At 36.0% G+C, this 26,070-nt stretch overlaps 1 protein-coding gene across 1 annotated transcript in view; it reads left to right on the plus strand.

The window, feature by feature from the left end:
- Positions 1-26,070, plus strand: part of CLSTN2 (calsyntenin 2) — a 228,505-nt gene that overhangs the window by 153,603 nt on the left and 48,832 nt on the right. The window contains exons 5-7 of the mRNA XM_040613809.1: positions 5,435-5,620; positions 11,103-11,351; positions 11,948-12,069. Of these exons, the coding sequence (XP_040469743.1) occupies positions 5,435-5,620; positions 11,103-11,351; positions 11,948-12,069 (557 nt within the window). The remainder of the gene's footprint in view (positions 1-5,434; positions 5,621-11,102; positions 11,352-11,947; positions 12,070-26,070) is intronic.

The raw sequence follows: 26,070 nt of genomic DNA on the forward strand, positions 1-26,070 counted from the left end.
CTGGTTATTTTAAGTAATTCAGGATCTTCTCAGAAACAGAGGTACTTAAGAAAGGGCCAGGCCTGCATGCACTACTAGTCTTTTTTTCTAACTTTCCTTCTGAGATGACAAGGCATAGCAGATGATCCATTTTAACATTAATGATATACTTTAATATTAAAATAATAATAATAATGTTAGCTCAGTTTTGTTCACCTGTAATCTGCATCAAGAAACAACACTCAGTTTCTCGAAAGGTCTGTTGGAAGGCTGAGATTTCCTTTTGTGTGTGTAAGATTATCCTTTTTTCAGAAGTTTTGAGGAGGGTTAATCAGGAAATGGGGGGGCAGAACAGGTAAGGTAATTCCTCTGTGTGTCTTGGGGTTTGGGTTTTTTGCAAAATGGGAAATTAAAACCCTTTGAAATGTTGGTGTGGGTTTTCTTTTTAGATTGATACAATTTATAAGTCCATAAACATAGAGAGAATGCTGTCCAAGAGGATATATGATAGAACTGTTACCCTGTGTCTGTTTTTCTAAAACATGTTTTACCTTTAGCTCAAAGTAGAAATTTAAGTACCGAAGTGTGTACATTTTGGAAATGTCTTATGGCCATTGATCTTTCACATGTGGAGAATGCCTAACAGCAGGTAGTTATTGAGGTGGCTGCAGTATATGATATTCTGGCAATGTGTGCACTTTCCAGTAAATTCATGGCGTTGAAAAAAAAAAATTAGTTTTGTGAGGACAGTGCACTGCTCTTCCAAATACATTGTACAGCATCTAGAGCTGCCTGGCTGCTGCTCTTAACATATAAGGAGTTTCATAAATCATGAAAATAAATGTAATTTTTGGCAAAACTAGAGAGATATTTCTGATCTTGTTTGAAATGCTTTGTGTAAACTTGATATTTTTATTTATTCTAGAATCTTTCAGATTTTCAAATTAATAGGAAAATGTTTCATAAAAAAAACCACCAACCTTCAGCAAAGCTGTGAAATGTGTAAGTTGTGGGTTTTTTTTAAAAAAAAACCACAAACAAAAGAAGCACAGTAACCTTCAGCCAAGTATCCAGCCTACATAGATAGCACAGATGCAAATATGCTGCAGGGGAAACAGAAGACCTACCAATTACATTGCTCTGGGAACCGTATGTTCCAGCTATTATGTAGCGATGCTGCAGAGACTCACTAACAGCACTGCGTAGATATTATCTTATGTTTAGCTGCCAGGATACACATCTTCAGTGCAGCATGAGAGTAGTGCTACATTTCACTGGCATATTAGGGGTTCTGTTGCAATTGTCTTTAATTGCTATAATTTTCAATGTCACAAAGTAGAATCAAATTTCATGGCCACACACGTGTAGGAGACATGAAAAAGGTCATACCTCCTCTTCACATGTGGGTACCATATTCCTTCAAGGAAAAATCAGATTAAATCATTCTTAGTGTCATTAAGCATTAGAAATTAATTAAAATGTAATACATGGATCAAAAGGAGAGAGTGTGATGTACAAAACTGCTAAGTGTAGAGATCAAGGAACATTTTTACATTATCCCGCTGTTATAAGGAAAATTCACTTATTGCATTGGGTTTTACTTCTAAAGTCTCAAAGTCTCCCTGAAGTTTGATTGATTTCAGTCTTGGAATAGTTTGAGTATCTCAGAGATTGAGATCCAAGTATATATACATAGGTTTTTTTATAATTTATGAAATCTGAACCACAAACTTGACACTGTAATATTTACACACTAATGTTGTGATGTTGTAGGTATGTTGTCTGGAAGAGCTCTATACCACAAGTGGCAAGCAAGAGCCTGTTGAATTAAAGAATCCAAACAAAAGCTGATTTCTGCAGGACTAAACAGGGCTAGTTTTATTCAAACTATTCCCATGGGATTAGTCTTCCCCGGCTACTAGGGAGACAGTGCTCACCTTTCAAAGTTTGCACTGTAACGTGGTGGTGTTGCATGACAGTTCACATCAAAGATGGAACCATGTTGGTTGAGTTTGGCTAATCAAGTGCAACCTACCATTTCAGATGGGATTATATATCTTTTGACTGCATAACCCTAGACACGAGTAACATTTTAAGATACAGTTTTTAAATAACAGAAATTCAGAGGCTTTTTTACAATCAGGTTATATGAATCTCTTCCTCTGAGTCAGTACTAGAGGAATTGGAAAAAGTGCGACCACATTCCTAAGGGAAAGGTACTGATCTTTTGAATGTGTCCAGTACAGGGTATTATTCTGAGAGAAAGAAAAATCTTCACGACATTCAAGGTTAAATGAAAGACTTGGGGTTTTCTTGCAATAAGCTCTTTGCACTGTCCCCGCTTCATGTTGCCTGTTCTGACTCTATGCACTTCCCAACGTTACTGATGGTGAGGTACAGAGGGTTCTGGCCTCAGTTTCAACTCTGGGGTGCTGAAATGCTATGGAGGAAGATACTGTATAAATAAGCCAGTTGATTTGTGTCAGAACTATTGCTATCTTTAAGACTGTCCTGCTGTCACAGGATTGTATCGTACTCTGGTGTTGCCTTTTGCCTGCCTGAGAATGCCTTCTGTGCAGAGTGGGACGCCGTGATGGACTTTCTAAACCTGCACTAAGTTGGTGAAAGAAGTGGTAGTGGGATTTAGGGTGACAATTGGTCTATGAGACTGCAGAGGACCAAAGTACAAATACAGTAGTTCAAGTCTAGTTGGTGTTATACAATTTAGAGCTGAGATAAATTCGAGTGATTTAGAACGTTCAAGGTTTGATATCTCTGGGTACAAATTACCGTTTATGCCAAGATGAAAGGTAATACTGTGAAAACAAACACCTCTTCCAATTCATGTGACAGAAACAGAGGTCTTCCATTATTCTTCCTTGTGTGAGTAGTGGCATTTTATATAGCATGTTTTTTATAAGACACTCTTCATGTAACTGGAGCTGAGTGTGCAGTTGCTGATATGTTACAGTTAATAATTCAGTCACATCTCACATACGCTAATGGATATTTTGCATGAGTGCTGTTAATTTGATATAGCTGAAAAATGAAAACGTGGCTGAAAAGTGAAATTTGCTGAGATATAAATGTTTCAGGTATATATGAGACACTGTTTTTCCTTTTCAATAGAGGAATATAATGTTTTAACTGGTGAATAAGAGTCTATAAATAGTTTATAATATTAATAGTCTATAAATATAAAAATAAAAGTCTATGAGAGTCCTATATTATTGGCTAGTATATAAAACAGAAAATTGTTTTATTTTGACCTTAACTATCTGAAAGAATTTGCTGCTTTTCAATCAGAAAAAAAAGTTAACTCCAAGTTTCTGGAATGGATAAGGAGCAGAAATCTGTTATTATAATGATGTACCTTATATGTTACTTTAAATTCCAAGGGAACTGTTTAAGTTGACAATTGCAGACAAATTATGCAATACTGCAGATCAAATATAACTTAATATGGAATGAACGGGCTCAGTACTATTACCTGAAAATTACTACTGAAATAGCAACTCAGCTGTTGTGTGCACAGGCAGTAAAGTAGTTATAGTTGTCTTTTAGTCAGTGATGTACAAGTCCTAAAGATTTTAGTAAAAAACATACCTTCAGAATGTTCCATGAAGTCTCAGCTTCTTGAAAACAAAATGCTATGTGAATACCATTGGGATTAAAAGTCACGAAGAAAATCTGAGAATTTTGGGGTTCAGACCAGTGACTGTCAGCATCTTATCTCCTTTGTCTGGACTAATGTGATTACATTTCAAAATGGTTGCATGAACTTTCAGATCTTCTTGTAAATTTTTAATACAGTTTAAGGTGGTGGGAGAGAGCACCTTTTTTCAAGCTTTCTGAACACGAGGTCTGTTACAAAAAAAACCTTTCACCTACTAAATGTGTATATCTATTTTATTACTTTTCCTTCCACTGCTATTTAGAAAGAATGTCTCTGTCCATTTGCTTTAAGAGAGTACATTGACTGCCAGGACCTAGAATTTTTCCACTTATGTAGTCCTTTTATACCTATGTCTAAAAAAAGTCAGAGAAACTTCTGCTGTGTATGCAAGAGTACTTTTCACAGATTCTACAGATATACACATTGAGTAGCAGAGTTGAATGGTTTTGTGACATCAAGGTAATTAACTTTTTGCATCTCTGTATTAATGTGGCATGGTAACTTGGCCAGAGTTGGCTAAAATGTATGAGAAAGGTATGAGCCTGTTAGAGCATTGAGGAGGAGGACAGCCATGAAAATGGCCAAAGGGCTGGAACATCTCTCCTGTGAATCCAGGCTGGGAGAGTTGGGGTTGTTCAGCCTGGAGAAGAGAAGGCTCTGGGGAGACCTTACTGTGACCTTTCGATACTTAAGGTGAGCTTTAGAAAGACAGAGAATTTTTTTTACTTGTATTGACAGGACAAGAGGTAACAGTTTTAAACTGAGAGAGGGTAGGTTTAGATTAGGTATTGGGAAGAAATTCTTCACTGTGATGACGGTGAGACACTGGCACAGGTTGCTAGAGAAGCTGTGGATGGCCCATCCCTGGCAGTGTTCAAGGTCAGATCAGATGATGGGGCTTTGAGCAACCTGGTCTAGTGAAAGATATCCCTGCCTATGGCAAGGGACTAAGTGATCTTTGGAGGTCCCCTCCAACCCAGACCATTCTATGATTCTATGAAAATATGAACTGTAAAGATAGCCAAAATACACATTTTAAATTAACGCTGCTTGTTTGGCTTTCCTCTGAAGCAGGCTGCAAACACCATAATTAATCTGATTTAAAAATTTCAGTGCTTCAGTTGAGAAGCATGGTGGTATGTATGGCATGTCCAGGTGGCTGCCTAAGGCAGGTGATTGTTTAAATGTTGTGGGCTGTGAAACAAACCCACAGATTAGTGAAATCTGGCTGGAAGCATAAGTAGTCCTTTCAGCTGTAACTTTGTCGTTAATATTTCACAAAATTAGTAAGATATTTGAAGACGAGAAGTGGCAGTACAGATGTGTTATATTAGCTTTTGGTCATGGTCCAGTGAGATTGATGTATATAGCCTGGTCCTTGGAGATATTTGTTCTGTAGCATAAAACTGTGAAATCTGGCCAAATTCAGTGCAGCAGACAGCCTCATCCCTGTAGAGCTAGCCATTAGTCTGTCACAGGGGCATGGACATCGGAGATACAGACTGACACCAATTAGTACTTCTTGTCAGGATATGTGCCCCATGCTTGTGTGACTCTAGCAGCAGTAGTATTACTTAATTAAGCCTGACACTCTTTTATAAAGTGGCACAAACCCCAGTTTTTTTAGGACAGCAACTTATTGATGTCAAGTTAAAAAACTTTTATATTTGTCTGAGACGGTGACCTTTGAGAGCAATATGTCATTTACAATTATATAACTCCTTTCCCAATTTTAATCACTCTTGGATGTTTTTGTTGGTTTGTGTTTTTGTTTTCCAGACTGGAACAAACGGATTGAATACAAGCCAGGTTCTGGCAGCATACCTTTGTTTCCCAGCATTCATCTAGAAACGTGTGATGGACCAGTTTCCTCAATACATACCACCATTGAATTACAGACCAATTACATTGGAAAGGGCTGTGATCGTGAAACATACTCAGAAAAATCTCTACAGAAATTATGTGGTATGGATATGGCTTTCAGTTCATTTAATAATAGTATTTTTCCAGTTAAAGCACCAGTTGCTTGTGACATGTATTTAGTTCAGCTGGTTTTGGATTGTAGCAATGAAAATGATAATGAAGGGAGTGGTAATATTTGACCGGTGCTCCATTCTTTTCCATTTGTTTTCACTCTTTTTCATACCTTCTCCTTGCTCTTTTTTTTCTTCTGCTTCTCTTCCCTTCTCTATTTTTTCTCTTTCTTCATTCCACTTCTTTCTCACTTTTTCTTCCCTTTTTTATGAATACTAGTCTGACAGTATAGTGAGATTTCAGGTGTAGATTTGCCATCGTAGGAAGGCTATAGGATTTGATGACTATTGAATCTCCATCTTGTGTTTCAGTCTTCTTGACTCAGCTTTCTGTTCTGCTGCTAAATACTGTGCCAGAGTAAAAACAAACAAACAAAAAAACCCAAAACGTAAAGGAACATCTAGGGCAATCATTTAAGTGAAAATATTTAAGACGCATGAATTTCAGAAAAGAGGTATCCTGGTGAAGAAAGATTTCCTAATTATTTTCTTCCTTTTCCTGCTTTTTGATAACATGATCTATAAGATAAATTGTGAAAGGTAGATTAAACACAGAGATACTGATGTATTTTTGTGACTATAAGATTATGTGCATGGCAAAGCAATGGGCACACATTAAGCCATTTATCTTTTGCTATTTGTGATCTGCTGTCTCTCCTACTCTAAAATTTTGTCATCTTAGAGCCCTCATCTGAAGCCCTGATGGTGTGGAACATTGATTCTCATCGTCTTGAAAATGCCTTTTTTACCTGGCTGCTGCCTGAGCTACAGTAGTAAATGTACATTTTTTTTCCACTTAAATACACGGATTTTAGTCTGGGTTGCTCTGCTGTATGGCTTACGTTTGCTTTGATAACCACACAACACTGTTGCAGATATGTTAAGATCAATACACTAACCTTTAAGAAATTTGTAAATGAAAATTTTCAGTCAGGGTTACTGAATTGTCAAAAATGGAGAGCCAGTTCCCAGGGGAATGTAGTTTGCAGTTACGATTGCCAGTTACTTGTGGAAATTGGAAAAGTGAGGTAATGGTGAGTGGTAGCTTTCTCATAAAATCTGCATATTTTCAACCTGAAAATTGCTTAGTTAAGATTACAGAACCAATCATCATTTTAATTCTGTTTCTTTATCCAGCTGGCTGGAATCCTAGAAAAGCAGGAGAAAACCCATCTGCCAACTATATGCATCTTCATCATGTTAATGACACTAAAACTGACAGATTGAGCAAGGCTATGTGACCTATTAAGAACTTGATTTCATAAAATAGCATTTTAATAAAAATAAAGATGTTATAGCTAAACAAAGTACTTTTTCCTTGTCTAAGAACCTGTATTGACAGCAAAAAGAACATTGCTTTGTGCCTGTTACAGACCTGAACTGCAAATGGCACAATCATTCAAGATCACTATGTACAAGATCTAAACCACCAAATGATTACATTGACATAAAACACAGATAGCAACTATATCTGACAATATTATAATTTGAAGTGTAGGGCCAAAAGTAGGTACTTTCTGCTGATTTAAAATTCCTTCGTTGAGGAAGGTTGTGCAGTCTGAGGGGTTTGGTTTGCCGAGTGTGGTTTGACTGCCTTACCCGCTGGCATTGAAGCAGTAGAAAAGGGAGTGTAAAGTCTTTCTCTTTTTTTTCTTGAATAAACAAAATGTTTCCCAATACTAGTCCAATCTTAATTCATTGTCTGCAGCATATGTAGGCCTAACCTGTGAAAAGCAGAACGATCAAGAACATTTCCCCAGGTCTGTCAATGTCCTTGTAGTTGCAGGCAGCCTTTGGGCAGGTGGGCAGATACACTGCCTAATGTTACTGCTGAACTTCCAGTTTGTACTTGGCACATCCATGAAGGAACAGAATATGAAGCACTTAAGAAAACAGATGGAATGTAAAACATATCTATAAATGGAGGAAAAAAAATCTCACTGCTGAAGGATTTTTTTTCTCTCAAGGTTTCCATATTTTCATGGAGAGGAACAGGTAGGATAGAAACTTGTAATAAGACTTTGATAAAAAAGTTCGTAAACGACAATGAACTTTACATCAGAATTGCATTTAGACTGGCTTGCACTTTGGTATTTAGTATTTATTACCATCCTTAATGTAGAAAGAAGTCTTACAAAAGCAGTTTAAATTATTTGTGGAAATCAGTTTTCTCTCAGAAATGACCTTATTTGTATCTAATGGTTGGATGAATAAATTCTTTGAAAAGGAAGAAGGCCCTGAATTTTTTTCTACCAGTTAAGCACTGTGTGATTGCAGAGGGTGTAGGACTGAGTGATCACAGGTAAGTACTCATCTGTGACATATAAAATGCAAGATTGTCTGTCTGTAATTAAGGACCCAGTTTATAAATTCATTTATCTGTGAGAAATCTGGACAATTCAGATGCTAAAGTCAGTGCATTAAAATTCATTTTTTATATGATTGGTGATTTAAGTCTGCTTTTCAATAACCCAGTGTTTTGTACTCACTTTGACAGTCAAGGTGGGCAGTTTAAATGATTAAATTACGCCTCAGTCATTTTCAAGTCAAGGAGTTATTAGTATTGTGCCTCAAAACAGTTTAGTAAGCATTTTTTCACCTTGTCATTTGACAATAGGAAATAAAGAATGTATAAATGACAAAATTTGGACTGCAAAAACATATCCAGAAAAAATCCCACTTAATAAAAAAAAAAAAAACAGTTGAAAAAAATCAGTTGAGGAACCTAGAATATGGTGGAAAGATGGCTATGGTACTGTCTTCTGTCCCTCTAAATGTAGGTAGAATACAAAATAATGGGATTGCTAATTCTTAGGTATGGCAGAGGGTAAACCGAGTATGAGATTCCAGGCCATGCTCCAGCTAGGAGGGTAGATCCTGCCCCCTCTCTTTTATCCTGGGTTCTGTGGCTTTGCAGGAGGCTCAGAGAAAGTTGTTGATCTGATTGAAAAGTAGTAATTTGGACTTGGTTTTATTTAGGTGGTCAGCTTCCAGGGAAGCTGACAGTCTGGTCCAATTCAGCAGGCAGTGTCAGTATGTGCTTCTCCTGGCACGAAGTCTGCAGCACAAACACGCGGGGCTGGGGCGAGGAGGTGGGGCCAACTGTAAGCTGCTTGGAGAAACAAGCACTTTAATATGCAAGGGGTACCTCAGGGGTCCAAACCTGTGCTTAATGCAGTGGCCTCTGCATTTTTCTGGAAGCATTTTAGAAGAAAAGGAGATCAGCTGCTACATTTTAGAAGGGCGTTGATCCAGTAGCATGGTAAGACTCTTCTGGGAATGCCTCCAGATAACATCCTGTTTGTATCGCTCCAGGTCTGTGCACATACATGGCAGAACAGCTTGGGATGCTGGTTGGATTTATTGTGATTGAAACAGTATGAATTCTTCCAGCTAAATCTCCCAAGCACATAATCCAATAGTTGTTCTCAGGACAGAATTAACACACACTGACAGGATGAGGTTCCAAAGTAACCCATAAATCTCCATAAAAATACAGGCAGATAAAGTAGAACCTGTTGAGCTTGCTGGTGATCACCCAGATTCTCTTACACAAGCCTGACTTTAAGTGGGGAAAATAAGGTAGTTTACTTGAGCATCTTGCCAAATCAGAGTTTAAAAAGCAATATGAGATACTTCCATTTAGGAGTCTTCCCACAGACTCTTTCTAGTGGAAGAAATAGATCTTTCCACATTATAATGGCCAGAGTAGATAGAGTGATGGATGAAGCTTCTTCTTTGAGGCCATAATTTACTTAATGTAAGCATTTAAAAACATATTTCCTTTGATATACACTGTGGTGTAATCAATTTTGTTCCTTCTCTTGAGTTTAAAAAAAAAACAAAACAAACCATAAAAATCAATGCAAAAGGAAATTGATTGAGAAAATTATGGTTTCACTTGTATCCTATGCAAATAATTTTATTTTTAGTGGCTTGATTTAGGGAAAAAAAAAAAAAAAAAAGAAAATCTATCACAGATTGTGCCATCTGGATAAATTGAGTTTTATGTATTCCTGTTGATAACATCTCTGTATTAACCAATGCAGTGTGGTGTATAATCCAGAATTACAATTTATAAAATAAATACGCTTTGTCTCTGTGCTCAGATTCTAAACAGATAGGTGCTAGGTTTGATATTACTTCAAAATAATGTTTTTACACTAATATATTTTGAAGATCTGTCCAAGAAGTTTAGTTACTGAATGATCTGAATGCTTTCATATCCTTACTATAATAGTTTTTTAAAAATCCATAGGATATAATTCCACACATTCTTGGCTTAAAATTCTACTCTGCTCCTGCAGAGTGCTGGGATCTTTTTTCACTCCGTGGATGCTGAAGGAGGGTGGGTTGTCTTACTAGTGTGGTGTGTTTTATGCAGTTACAGTTTGTTCACCCTATTCTCGCTTGACAAAGCATCGACAAGAATATAAAGATTGTTCGTGCTTTTTACTCTGGGCAGCATACTTTGTGCTAAATGCTATCTTTCAGCAGCTAAGTAAAGGCTCTGGGTAGCTCATTGCATGTTTTTTACAACTGTCTGACAATTGTTAATCTGTAAGAAAACACAGAGTTGAAAAGAACTGTGCTATTTTGTCAGATCTTGGCACCACAGTGTTTTCCACTCCTGGTTGGTGTGTTGGTTTTGGGTTTTTTTTGGTTATTTTTGTTTGTTTGTTTTTTTGTTTATTTGGCTTTATTCAATTAATTCTAACAAACAAATACTGTATCTGGGGACTACTTTGTTAATGATTTCCTTTTGGGTTGGGGGAGGGGCTTTAATCTGAATTGTGAGTACTGCTTAAAAGTCTTAGATCTACCATTAGGGAAGAACACATGGAGTTACAACCATTGTGTATCTGCCAGAAGCCATCATTACAGTGATGTCTGTTTTAAGGTGAATACTCTGTATATATTGACATTCACACCAACAGTATTGTGAATATTCATGGCTGTCTGCTGGACATTAGATGGCTTGTCCTACATCCCTCCCCATGTACTGTATTCTCCGACACATCATCCCCACGTACCATATATGTCTGTGCTGTCAGGGAGGGAAGTTGTAAAGCTTCCCAGCTGGATGTAGAGAATTTGATTTTAATCTCAGGGGTTCTTGAAATAACTGAAGAAATTTCATTAATGAATTCTAGAAAATAATGAAAGTTTCAAAACAGATAACTTCAAAATATTTCTATAGTTTTCTATGCAATATGTTTAATCTAAAGAACTATTATTGGCCTACTATAGCGAGTATTTTATGTGTATGTGATTTGACAGTGAACCTATTAGGACAATTTGGGTTGTAAAAATAATTTAAAGAGTATGAATCAGAACCCTGGCCTATATTAAATTAATCTTCATGTCTTTTTGATTAGTTTCTCATCATGTTGTTAATTATATATCATTTGCAGGAGCTTCCTCAGGTGCCATTGACCTCTTACCATCTCCCAGTGCAACAACTAACTGGACAGCTGCGCTTCTCATGGATAACAATGACATGATTTTTAAATTTGATGGAAAGCAAGGAGCCAAAATCCCAGATGGAATAGTCCCAAAGAATTTAACTGATCAATTCACCATCACTCTGTGGATGAAACATGGACCTAGTCCAGGATTAAGAGCTGAGAAAGAGACTATTCTGTGCAATTCTGACAAGACAGGTGAGTCTGTGTACTGAAAAAACGTTAGGCAAAGGGCATAACAAATTTAGCGGAGTGTTACCATCTCACCTGATTTAATTTGGTCTGAAAGAATAGTTAGTAGGTTCAGATGGCACCACTCTGAGCATTGCTGACTTGATAGCTTATTGAGGGGAGTGATGTCTACCTAAGTTTCATCTTAAAACATTACCTAAGTTTCAAGCACTGGTTTTCTTCTTGGATAATCTCTTTGAACACATCTGTAGATTTTATGGAAATTAGTTGATAAAATAATTAAATTAGGTTTAATTTTTTTTTATGATTTATGTTGGGAAAATGGTTTTAAATCTTCATTGAAACTAGTTAGAATAAATACTGATTTGTATTTTATTTATTAGTTTGGATATAACATGAGCACAACTAATTGTGCATAATTCAGGAAGATGCTTACCATATGTGGCTTCCCCAAGAACCATGATGATCTATGATATTGAGAAAAGTCAGCTCTTTGGGGGTTTTTATTCAGTTGGGGTTTGTATTTTAGGTGTATGCTGATTTCAAACACAGTCACCTAAACAAAAGTGTTGATGATAGTTCATATTGATCCCTGCTTTCAGAGATGAACCGACATCACTATGCTCTGTACGTGCACAACTGCCGATTAGTATTTCTGTTGCGCAAAGACTTTGATCAGGCAGACACCTTTCGTCCTGCGGAGTTCCACTGGAAACTGGATCAGGTACCTGTGTTTTTTTCTTATCTGTAACCCATCCTTCTCTTCGTCTCCTTTAGAAATCATAGAGAACAAGCCAAATCACAGCATAATTGCTTTGGGAAATCAGAAGTCTATTGCAATTATGTTGCAACTTGTAACTGTTATGACTCTTAATTGGGATCCACATAAAAAGAGACAAATGAGTTAACTTGGTTGAGTCATTTTATACAGTAGCTCTTTAATTGAGTCATTTTAAACACTTAAGTAGAGGTTTATATCCTTCAGCAATGGATAAAGACATGACATTGCATATAGTTCCCTAAAAGTTTTCCCATTTATCATTAAACAACAACAACAAAAAAATTCTACATTATCAGCACAATGGAAGTGATGGAAACCTTTTCAATAAAGAGTATGCTGACACACAGAAAGCCATTTGTAATATACTGTAAATCTAATCTGCAGACTTTTACTTTCATCTGCTGTGCTGTATGTAATTTCTCCTTATTATGAAGAGTATTTTGCAAGGAAATTATTATTAAACAGATAAGAGTTACCTTTCATAGATTTATTAATTCTGAGCAGGATAAGGATCATTTGGATTGAAGCTAGACAGACCAGCAAAGTAGTATTTTCTCTAAACAAGTTTCTTCATGTCTTTCAGTCCGAACTATGATATTGAAGATGTAGATACAGGAATGGTTACTTTCCTAATTCACCTTCAAAAGGCATATAAAAAGATGATATTTGTCATGATTATCAGATGAATGTAGTAAGACACCTTGTGATGGTCATAGCACTTGCTTTCTTTTCCATTAACCTCTTTGGAATCAGTATCTGCTGTGCTTGATAGACATCTTACAGTGTTTATAAAGGGGTAAATTTACATTAAATCATACTGAAGATTACAAGTTGAGTAACTGATATCACCTTGGATCATGCTGTTCTGAGTGCTGAAGATGGATTTGTATTTCTAAACTATATACTAAGCATCTAAATTAATGATAATACAAAGTTTAGGTTAAGTATTTTGACTTTGAAAGTTAAATGCAATCAACTTCTCTGCTATACATTTACAAAGAGAAAGGACCAACGTCCTCTCAATAAATGAAATGTGTGTGTAACTCTTGTAACTTAGCCATGACAAAATACTGGAAAAGTTACTGTCAAAGATAGTTTTCCATCCACAGGAGATGTATTTGATTATGTGAAAGAACTTTTTCATCTTTATTGCTCTGTACAGTTACTTTATTCTTACTCTACTTTCTCCACATCATTTCCATACTTTTAAAAAAATAGACAGGAAAAATGACATAAACTAGAAAGTACAAGACTGCATTATTTTTTTCTTTTACAAAAAGTAAGTGTATCCTGGACTATTGTTTTTTCACATCAGGCAAATTTTTGTGTGTGATTAGCATGGGAACTTGATTAGCATCCATGTTATTGATGAGCAACATATAGTCTTTATATTTCTCTTTTGACAGTATTATTTCCTTACGGGAAGCACTGCTCATCTCGGAGATCTACTTCTGGATAGTCAGTTGATTTTGGGAAAGGTGTATGAATTTGGGAGTGCATTGTTTCAACCAACATGCTAATAGTGTGTGTATCTAACTAGTTAAGTACAAGTGCTACTTCTTCTCTAATAAGGGATAAAGAATACCTTGGGCAAGTCTACAGATTCTGTCTGAAGTTAATAAACCTAGGAAAGCTGCACTAGCAAACAACTTCTCACGTCTTCAGCTGACATTTAAGTAGAATCCCAAATATCCATTGACAGGAACTCATTGCTTGTGATGTAAATCCTAGAGGAACCTAAATATTTCAACTAGGTACAACTGAATAAGTCCTTGGAGGTGTTTTGAGATTCTGTCAATTGTACTCTGAGTTGTTCGTGGAGAGAAGATATTTTGTCGAAGCCATCTCGGCAAGAGCATATACTAAAGGCAGTCCAAAGTAGTGCTTAATATGTTAACTCTTTTCATTTCTACTATTTGGTTTTAAACTGTATATTTAATTGTCTGCCAGTAATCATTTGTGTAAACTAAAATATGCTCCCAGATTGTAGCACTACAGAAAAATTGAGCTGCATTTGGGCACTGAGGGGAGAACCTTCCCAGATACTAGTGAAAACTCCTACATGGTGGCAACTAGAGATAGAAAAGGGATTTTAAATCACATCATTAATTTCCTTTCATTCAGCTACTGTCAGTTGATTTCGACAGTATATTTTCAACTGCTCTTTCTAGCTGAAAAAGAACATAAGATTAAAGTATATATGAAGTTTGTTATGGATTGTGTGACCAGACTTCCATTATGATTAATTTATATTGTCATGGTGATACTGTTCTAAGTTTGTCATGAAGGGACCTGGTAAAGGTTTCTTCTTTACCTCTTCTTCAGTGCTCCATCTGGCCTGTATGGTAGAGTAAATTAAAAGAAAGTGAAAATAAAACATATGTGAATAATGGGCTGGTAAGGAATTTGCATGATTTTGAAGACAAGACCATCAGAAATTTTCACTTCAAAGTAGTAAAATTATGCCAGCTTCTAACTGTTTACCTAGAGTGGTCTAACTTACAAAGCGCTGGGTATTTTAAAACCAAATCAAAATCAATTTAGCATTGCACTACAAACTCCTCTGGTTCTCAATATGAAGAGAAGTTAGGGCTAGATTTCCAAAAGTAAATTGATTTCTCTAAACATTTCTGGAAATCCTACAGGTTGTTTATTTGTATGTTTAGATACTGCAATACCTCTGGAAATCTAACCTTCAAAACTGTTCATTCTGTAGCAGCATATCCTCAAATTTCTTGGTTTTTGAAGAAAAGCAAGGGAATTAAGCCGTACCTAACTGTTGTACAGTTTCTCACCATCTGCACCCCACTGTGATATGGGATGCTGTAGATCATATTGCATATATGACTCTGGAAGACAGTTCAGGGTCGGTACCAAGCACAGCCCTTGTAAAATGTGGTAGAGTACTTCATTGCTGAGCTTGCTTATGATTGCAACAACAATCCATAGCTTGTTTTTCTTGAGAGGAATCTGGTGACCTCGGAATAGGGTGAAACATAAACTGGTAAAACCATTTATCATTCTTAGTGCCGAGTAGTAAAATTTATTAAACCAGCTCCTTTGGGCTTTACCTGGCCCACAAGAGTACTCATTCTTTCAAGGCACTGACCAAGAATGTGAGCTTATTGTCATTCCAAACTTAATTTCATTCTCTAGATCTCGTTTCTGCGGCTGGTAGGTGTGGCACACATCTTAGTTGTGGGCTCCAATCTTGACTGACTACAAGGAGACCTGTAACATTTATATAGCTACACCCAAGCCATTCATCTGCAGCAGTTCAGGCATCATAACCATCATGTGCAGCAAGTGTCTGAAACCTCCACGTAGTAGTGGCTGCCAAGTTAGCTCTGCGAAGATTGTGTCTTTAAGTTCATAGACCTAAGGATTTATTTTCAGTGTGGCTTTCAATGTCTTTAACCCTACTTGTTACATTAACCTTAGTGGAATTTGTTAGGCTAAATTTTACTTATTGTGCTGACATGACCCACGAGTGCTGTAACCCTGAGCATATGTGCCTTTAACTGCCAACATGAGTACTTCTGCAAAAGTGCTACTAATCAGAGGTAGCAGACTTTAAAGTGAAGGTATCCTTGTTACTTATAAGAAACACAGGAAGAAATTTATATGGTTTCATTTTTTCCTCCACTTTGATCCTTTTGGAAATTGACTATCTTACTTGTGAGAGAATCCATTAGTAATCTGGAAGAAAAGGTATGGAAAGAGCCATGTTAAAGAAAACCAGTGTCAAGTCTCTAATGCATAATGGGCAATAAAACTGCATGATTTTCCCAAACAACTGCAAAGATTCCAGGCTAGAGGTGGTTCCTTCCATTTACTTATTCCCATTTCCATGGAAGTGCAGGTGTTTCCTTTGATTTGGAATCATGACCTTTTTTTCTGAGTTTCCCATGCAGAGGTTTAAATTGAGTATCATGATGTGTTTGTCAACTTTTTTGTAATTTCTTTTCTCATACTTAACTATAAGACACTCTTTAAACCTCAGAATCTACTACAAAATGCTTTGTCACCAGTCAGTAAAAGACACCTAAATCATCGTCTAATTGTCTCAAATAGGTAGAAACATAGGTGTGATTCTAAGTGAATGATTTAAGCAGCCAAATATAAATTTTGGCCATCTAAGAATAACATGAAATATAAAAATTGTTTCTTTATTTTTCTTAGAAAGCTGTTGATTTATTTTAGGATTCACTTCTGTTGGGATGCTCATATGCCTATGCTCATTTTATGGATGCGTGACTGGTTTTAAGAAAATGATCAAATTGTACAGCCTCCTCTTGCACACAGGAAATAACTGCTTGTGGGATAGGCCTGGCAGGGGCTGGAGCTTTCTGAGCTCCACACAGCACAAAAGCACCCTTGGAGGCTTGGGAGTTGGTGAACTTCTTAACTCTGATCACATTCTCTTTCAGCCACTGGTGCCCTGTCCAGCCTTGTCAAATTCCTTGATGCAAGTATACCAGGACTGCAAAAGAGATCTCTTTATAATGAGGTCATGTGTATTAGAAATGGAGTTTTGTTGATATCAATGGGAAAATGTTCATTGATTTTAACAAGGGCAGAATTTCACCCTAGAGGTGTTAAAAAAAAAAAAAAATCAAATCTTCTGACTTCTTTTTCTTTCAGCATTAAAGATATTTTCAAAAGCACTTCAGGGACCTCTCAGCAACTCTGTTGTAAAGGTTCAAAGTAGTGCCCCTTTCTGTCATTTTCATCTGCAGGAAAAACCTCTTTGGATCTTCAGAATTCCTGCTGTACAAAGTGACAATTCTTGTGTGTTACCAATTTCTGGTTAATACAGTGAGAAGTGTCTTCCACAATTTCTATCCGTTGTAACTGTTGTTTTCTGAGTTCACACAAAACCAAATCAAAATAATAGTTTGAATAATGAACCAAGGAATTCAAGCCTTTGGTGACTGTAGAAAACATAACATTAAATAGGACAATGCACAGTGTACTGTGCACTCTATTCATCATATAGATCACATTTATCATACTAATGTTGAGGATAGTCAAGCCAAGAGGTATTTTTCCTTCCTCTAAATCAACAGAATAGGAACATTTTTTTGAGTAGGAGAAGGGATCTTAGCCAGGGATGAACTTTTTTCCACATACTTGCTTTTATTCACAATGGGAAATTATTTTCTTTTTTATACTTATGTTACTGTCCTGAAAATAGTATTCCAGCCCACAGGCAAAATTGGTATTGATCGTGTTAAAAACAGGGAATGCACTGCATAATCTAGAGTCAGTCAGCAAAAAATAGATAAACATGCAGAAAGTTATTGTTTCTTTTCTAAGATGGAATAAATTGCTTTGAATAATATAAAATAAGCCTGCAGTGCTTTTCACTGTGGAAAAGCCCCAAACAATTACTTTCATAATAGGAGCTAGAGAAAGCGGTTTAAGTAAATCTGATGATGCGTTCTGTCTTTGTATGTGCATGTAGGTGCTGAAGGATCAAGGTAAGGCCTCCATTTGCATTTAACCACTTCACCAACCACACACAATAGGGTCTTCTACCTGCAGAAAGCAGTCTGGTCCAGTCAAGCCCTTCATTCCCATTTCCTTTTTAAAATAAGCTACTGTCCAAGAATGTGATAGAGCAGGAACTGGCTTTTGAAGAAATGTGTGTTGTGTGATCAAAGGGCAAAATGAAGGGGATTTGGTGTCTGGAGCTTTTCTTAGTTAAATTAGTTATTTCCACTAAATTACGATGTTTATGAGTGGAAGTTGTTCTCATATGTTCTTATATGTGGGACTTCTAGAAAATTATTAGTTGTGTGCATCTAGTTTTGAGAAGACAGTCATTCACATTATAAAAGCTCTAAGTGGCCTCCTTCTTGAGAGACTCAGAGAAAGAAAATGAGTGAATGTTTATGAAAAGTACATAGTTTTCTCAGTCCTAGAGGGTTAAGGGTGCACAGAGGAGACAGGATGATGCAAACTTCCATCATCTCTGTGCACTGAATTTCACCTAGTTAAAAGACCTTCAGGCTTCTCAGTCCCATACTTTATAACATGATGCGCTATTGAAAATTAACTTTTATTTTTATGAGGGTGTTTAGTTGTTCATTTTCACTTGAAGCACAAAATCATTTCTTATGCTCTTAATCACTTCTTTTACAAATTGGTATGCAGACCTGCACTGCTTTATGCATGCATCTTTAATAACATTACAGAAAGAAGTAAGATGGGTGTTTTCCCACAAAGCCAGTAGGAGACAAATGATAAACGAGTCATGCTAATCCTGCAACAGAGATGAAATAATTCCAGGACTTAAAAAGTCTTTGCAGCATCCCTAGCACCCCACATCTCGCATTATAGCCCTGTCTATTCTGGCACAGTTTATTTAACAGTTTCCATCTTTAAATGTTTATCTGATAAGTTTTTATTCAGCATCTTGCTTCAAAAGAGCTTTTGGTAGCACAAGGATGAGTCAACAGTGCTGATAAACGCTGAAAATATGCTTTGAGATTCCATTTGAAGAAAGCTTGTTTAATATATATTTTTAATGCAACTGCAATATCACTGCTAATAACAAAATCCTGACAAGCAAATCACAGTGGCTGGCAAGAAATTGCTTTATGACATACAAAAATTCCTTTGGGCCAGCTCTGAAGTGCTCGCTATAAACTGGCCTGGGTTTGTGCATTTCTGAATTCTGCAGTCTAGTCCAGTGTTAAATGCAGTGACTGCTCTGTGCTTCTGTAAAACTGCTATGGCTGTTAAGAAGCAACCAAGCTGCCTGCAGAAAATATTTTGTAATTTATCTATTTGCATTTACTTGAAATTATTTGGACGTGTTTCTGTGTATTTGTATTCTGCATTTTGCAGTTTTCTCTCTTTTCTGACTGATAGTTTTATTACAATGGTATAAGATTTTCAGACCTTTTTGTGCTGGCCTATGAAAGTTCCCAGACTTTAGATGAACCAGGGCGACTCTTCTGAAAATGTTACCTGCTATGTGTTGTCTTTCAACTCTGACATGAGAAACTGTTGTTAACATACATAGTTATGCTCCTTACCTAGGGAAGCTAGAAGTTAAACTATTGCAACCAACAGGCCCCTTCAGACACTAAACCACCTATTTTTTGATCAAATTGAAGAGGAGGGAAAAAAAACCCACACAAGAAAGAAATTCTATATAGAATGAAAAAGAATTTAAAACTTGCCGTAGTGCCATGAAATAATGAGTTTACGCTCTTAAAGCATACTGTGGGAAGGCCCCCAAATCAATTTAAATTCTTATCTAGAGAATATCTTGATACAGAATTATTAATATGCCTAAATAAGATGGATTAAAGTGTGTATTAACTTGTCTTGTTTATACAGTACTCTGGGAACTCTAGAAATATAAAGCCTAGAACAGAAATTCCCAATCAAGCTATGCATGTGAAGGTGAATAGTCACATTTGCACTGCTATTTGTCAGCTACTTCTAATATTATATTTCACATTGTCTCGGATTTATCACTTATGCTACTAGAGTTTTTTACAAAACATGCACAAACAATTTTGAAAATTTTGCTGAAGAGCAAGAGCTGTTACTTGAGCCATTCCTAGGGCCCTTATGTTGTTTATTTTTCAAGAAGAGCAGGTTGGCTTTGGGATCATTCAGGCAGTGTCTGAAGCATTTCACTGACGTAGGACTGACATCTTTATCCTTTCCAGATGCAGGTTAGGAGATAAATAGTGTGTGTTATCAATAAATATAAATTAATTTATCTATGTGCATGCACTGTTTATTCCAACCTTGGTGTCACAGTTTCTGGATGTCTGCAGTTCAGGAAGGAAAGTATGGTGGCGTTTTCCCATTGATTTACTTTCCGCATCTGGATAGTCTTTTGGCAACAGCAAAGCCTAGAAATGCATATGTTTAAACATGTGATGAACGCTTATGTAAAAATGCAAAACTGAGCAGCTTTCTAGTTATACAGTTAAAAAATAAGCACAGGGTACTACCTAACTGTAGTCATCAAGTGTTACTGAACTGACATGTTTGCTTGATGCAATTTAGCAACAAGAAAGGTGGATTATAATAGAATTATTTCATCATGAATGAACTATGGATCTAATTTACTAAGACACATTGAAGTTACAGCATGACAGCACAAAGACATGCTGCAGCTACAGTACATAATCAGGGCTTTCAGGTGCTTTATCTGTCAGTATGATTAAGTAATTTCATTATTTAAAGCTGTAATTAAGCCATCCATATTTTTGAAACCTATTGTGAAAATAACTATTACACATTACGAGTTTCAAGGCTACAAAAGCAGCTCACAGCTTGCATGCAAATTAGTTCACAAACTCTTCACTGCAGTATTGTCACAATGCAACAGTGGATATATATTGTAAAGAAAGGTTCTTATTTGAAAGCCAAATACCTTATTTTCTAATGCAGTTATTTTCTTGCACCCAATCAGACAAGAAAAAAAGTCCTTATTTTAGGATTTCTTTCATTGTGCTATAGGAATGCTAGATATGACATATAGGAGTTACACGAAGCTCAAAAATGATTACTAAAGTCCATTAGGCCACAGGTCATGTGGCTGGTTGTACTGCCAGACTGGCCACTATGTACGAAAGATTCCTCAGGGCATGCATTTCTCTGAGGTTAATAGAGTTTCTTCTTATTGAATAGAGGTTGGTAGACAGTAGGAAATAGAATGGTCTTATAGGGAAAACTTTTCTGGCCAATATCCAAAGCAGAATTAATGGCAAGAGGGAGTCGTTTGCACAGCTCAAGAACAGGTGCTGGTTTGAGAAGAGCGTAACATTAATAACTGGAAATTCTGGCAAATGAAATAAAATGGTAGATCACATTATGGTCAGATTCCAGTGAATTCAGTCTACTGTGCTTAGCAAACTGAATGGATATCTTCCTACTGTGGTGTTGTCTGTAAATCCAGTTTGTTATTAGATTTGGAACTGAAGCTTACAGAAATCAAATTATTTGCTACTGAAATGTGACTTAAAATGAAAGTAGAACTTATCTACTAATCTTCCTTTTTTATATTTTACCCATTAAATTTTATTTTCTTATAGTTATTATTCAGATTGTAGCGGATGTACTTGGTGCAGCCTTGGCAGAGAGAGATGAACTTTATGTGTCTTTTTAAAATGCCTTCCAGTCTTGTTATGTGTGACTCTCTAATTAATGCCTAATATTTTAAAAAAAAAATATTGTGGTTGCTAATGGTTTAATAAAAGTGATATCAGTAATTTGTCCTGTGAAAGTGACCATATAAAAAACCTCCACACCTAAGACTGTAGGAGACGTTTAGCTTTACTATAGATTTGTCAGTTCCCACTATACCACCTCCCTAGGTCATCAAATCCGATTTTTTTTTATTTACAGAACTCTTGAGATATATTAATAATGACTGTAGTGGGTAAACCAAATATTTTTTTTATATGATTTTGAAGCAAGATCAATGTTGCTTTTAACAAAGAGCTCTACTTTTTTAAGATATTGTCTATCTTAAGAGATAAAGTTAAAAAACACTTTCTGTAATCATCAGACTTTCATGACAATTGATATCTGTTAGCCATATTGAAATATTACAATATCAGTGGGCTTATATGCTGCAGAAAGTAAAAAAATTACTGAGGGCTACTTTAAGGATTGGCAAAGTTTATAAGCCAGCGTGTCTGCTGATGGAAATCTAATCTGTCCTCTTCGTCTCAATGCAACTGCTACTGCACTGGCTGAGAATATAAACCTTCATTTTCTTACCTTAGAAACATATGCTCTGTAACAGTAAAAAGAACATCATCAGCTTTTAAATAAGGTCAGGATAACTGTGCAGGTTGGTTTTGTTTTTTGTTTTTTTTTTTTTTTAATTCAGTGCCACCCATTAGAAATGAAGTCTTTAAGCTTTTCTTGGATTCATGAGCTTTGCCAGAGCATGACAGAGCCAGGATTACTTCAAAACTTAACATTAACCAGCATCTTGGCCCTGACTATGTTACAAATAATTATGAATCCATTTATATTTTAGTAGTATTATTAGTGCTGGCTGAAATTGGAAATCCTTATGAATAATTATGTGTCTTAAAAGCATTTCTTACTTTAGAATTCCATGTTTTTTGTAAGCAGGAAATGAACCCTACAGAAGCTTCATAGGCAGGTGAAAGCAGGATCCTTACTTGAATTTTTTCATTAGCTGAAATCGTTTTCCAATGAAACTCTAAGATTCTAAGTGCAACTTTATTGTTAAAAATTGTAACTTTATTGAATCATGATTTCAGGAAAATTGTGATGTGCTTTAGTATTATTATTGATAACTGTAATATTTTTATTAGGTTTTGCTACTTTTTTTTGTAGTATTTGCATATTAAGGTCATAAAAATCCTATGTCAGCAACTAAATTAAAAGAAAACCAACCATCACTATCACATATCTACTACAAAAAGGTCTACTGTCATAGCATACTTTCCAAGTTTTAAAGTAACCTCACAGCAGCCAGTTAAGTTCCTGTTTCTAATTTACTCATGCCTGCTCAAAAATGGACAAAAACCTGCAGGCTTGTAGCGTACAGATCTTCCAAGCCCTACACTAGTGCTCTTTCAAATGGACAGTTAATGGTGTTCGAGACACTGAAGAATTTTACTGCATTTTTTCAAGTAGTTAGTCAGAGTTCAGGGTCTTGCTAAGTTATTTTCCAATTTTACAATGATTGTTTTATTACAAATTCAGCCTTCTCCGATTCAATTTGTTTACTTCAATTAACCTGTGGACTCAAACTTGTTCAGAGCAATTTACTGTTGTTGTAACTGGATACACAGCCTGCGTGGCAACTTTTGTTCTTTGCATAAGTGGCCTCAAGGTCTGTCTCATCAAGGCATCTCTGCTGACATCGTTGGATTTGGATGCACTCCTGAGTAAGGGTTTGCTGTAGGGCTCCACGGTCAGCTCAGACACCCTGATCTCAAACTCAGTCTTCATTGTCTGTGTTCTGAATATTTAACTGGATGTGGTTTATTTAATGAAATTATTACAGTAACTTATCACCCAGTGCTCAGCTAAAGTAAATAGAAGAAGAATTGGGATCCCACTTAAGTGTACTACAATTAAAACAGAAAATTATTTTATTAATCTAACTCCGGTGTATATGCAATAGAAGACCACAGTAGTTTTTATGCAAAGGTAACAGGAGATGTTCAGTTTCCTTCAGATAACTGCTGTAAGAGACCTTTCTGAAGGTCATCCTTGGATTCCTTGCAGTACTGTTCTTCCCTTCCTTGACTGTCACTTTCTCGTTCAATTGGACAATTTACCTGTGGGCTTATCTTTTAAGTATTTAAGCAGTTACAGTGGATTTCATTAAACTATCCATGTGCTTACATAGAAAAGCTGTTCTGATTTGGTGTTTCAGTTGCAATTTTCATACACGTTCAGCAGTTTGGTTTGGTTTGGCTTGGAATTTAGACATGAAGAATCAGCCCAAAAATAAATGTACATTAATCACCGGTTAAGTAAAACACAACAATGCCTTCCCACCCACCTTGCAGTTCTGTTACACATAGCAACGGCTTGGACTTAGGAAACACATTTGAGCTGGTAGAATCTTACAAAACAGGGATTTATGCAAAGCCTTTAATTGCTTCCTTGGAAGTTTTCAGGAAAAGAATGAAGCCAATTTAATTGTTCACCGCACAGCTTTTCATAAAAGCTCAGAAAGTCAAGTAATCCTCTGATTTCTTACATGCTCTTCAACTTTTTTGTCAGAAATGTTGAAAAACTTGTAAGTAGGTGCCCCTTTCCTCATGACCTGATGTTAGGTGACTAGCCATCTTTACAGCATTTGAAAGCCTTCTGCATGCCAGTGAATCCTTTCTTGATTTTATACATGGACCAAGGTATCTCAGAATCATCCACCAAAAATGTCTTTATCCTTTAAAATTATGTAGACTCCAGTACCTTATTCTTGGTTTAATTCCTAAATTCTGTTGCTTTACAGGAAGTAATATTTGCTTGAAAATTTGAAAGAAAAGGTCCACAATTCAATGTTTCCTGAAATTTGCACACTAACTATATTTAGGTTCTACTAGAAATGTCCAAGTTCCGGGTTGTGGAAGTGCTATGTTTAACCTTTGATATGAAAAATTGTGTGTGTCTCTGACTGCTATTCATAGAACTTCTATGAAAAGTATCTCCCTGAATTTTCATGCCTTCAAAAATCCTGTCTTATCAGTTTCCTATTTCATGATACCTCTGCTAGCAGCAAAATTACTCAGGTACTTATAGTTTAAGAGCATCTCACAATAATTATTTGTTTTAAACTGAGATAGTAGTTTAGTAGGACAGATGTGTGCTGCGTAGTCAGTTGCACTGACTGTATCTGAGCTGAAGGCACACGAGATATTTTTCAGTTATATTTTGCAATAGAATAGGTTGTCAAATTTTTTTTAATTGAATTTATTATTGTAATTTCCAGATTTCAGTACAACTGGTTATTTTAATTATCAGTACACTAAATGAAAGCTTTACTACAATGAATTATCCACACAGTCTATTGATGTATTATATATTTTTATTCACTAGGAACAAAGTTTAGGTCTAGAGTAATAGAATATGAAACCTGCATGATTTTGCATTAATGATGTCTTAACCTCATACTCGTAATTTGAAAATCAGAATACAAACAAGTATTTTTTGGTAGCCAAAAGACATGCAAATGTTGCTTTTCTGTAATTTTTTTTCAGTATGTCGTACTCTAAATGTAAAGTACATAATTAATTTGTACAGTCAGTGATGCTTTTCTTCTAATCTAATCAGCCACGGGAATGCTACATAAAAATTAACAATTCCTGTGCACCGAGGGATGGGTGAGTGTATGCTTGCTGTGCACTTGAGGGGAACACACAGCCCCACACTGTCTGATGCTTTCATAGATTTGCTTTGATAGTTGGCTGCCCCAGAGAATTTCCGTTTCTCTGGGAAGTAGCTATTATAAATTGGCTATGCTTTCAGTTGTGATTTTGGTATGACAGATATAGTGTAAATGTGATTTCTCCCACTAAGTCTTTACCTCCTTCAGACATGTTTAGTCATCATCATGAAACATTTGATATACAGGCCCTTTCAGGCTCTTGAGAATCTTTTCTTGTGGAGCTAAAATGTTAGAGGAATAAAAAGTGTTAAATGAAAAAAATTATATTTAAAGCTTATGATTCAGAAGCTTCTTTGTCATACTTTAAGAATAAGAGTAAATATTAGAGAAAAAAGAAATCTGAAAAGGAGATACAGATCTCTACAAACATCCAGGTACAGATGGACAAGAAATGCAGGGATGCATATCAAAATATGTATTTCTCATGTATTCTTGGGATTATTTTTTTTTCATAAAAAGCAAACCTGATAATTTCTTTTTTATAGAAAAAACAAAGTCTTATTTTATAGTAATGATTTTGGTGGCCACCCACTAATATCTCTTAAATCTGCTACTTATCTGAGTAAAAGGGAGAGGGAGGCATTTTATATGTGAACTTTATTTCCAGAAAGCTTTCTATACAAAATTATCCAAAACCTCAGCCTTCTCACATAATTTTCATTCAGAGCATAGAAGTTGGGTTTCAGATAGAACATGACTCCGTGTATTTCCTCTGCAATGGTATAAAGTAATTCAGGCGTGGTGGTGCTGTAGTGGATATTAATAACAAACCAAGCAGAGCAATCTCTAGCCTTGAGCAAATACAGAGTAAGTTCTGAGATAGTACTGTAAGTGGGTATAATCCATTAATATCCGAAATATTATTCGGTTGCTGAGTGTAATCTACCTATATGTCATGCTGTACCTACATAAACCCAACTGATCTCCTTTTCATTGTTTAGGAGGAAGATAAAAGGTCATACAACTTAAAACATCTCATACATGCAACATTCCCAGTTTTAATAGCTGTAGCATATAGGGAATAA

Source organism: Falco naumanni, chromosome 13, assembly GCF_017639655.2.
Source record: "Falco naumanni isolate bFalNau1 chromosome 13, bFalNau1.pat, whole genome shotgun sequence".
Lineage (NCBI taxonomy): Eukaryota > Metazoa > Chordata > Aves > Falconiformes > Falconidae > Falco > Falco naumanni.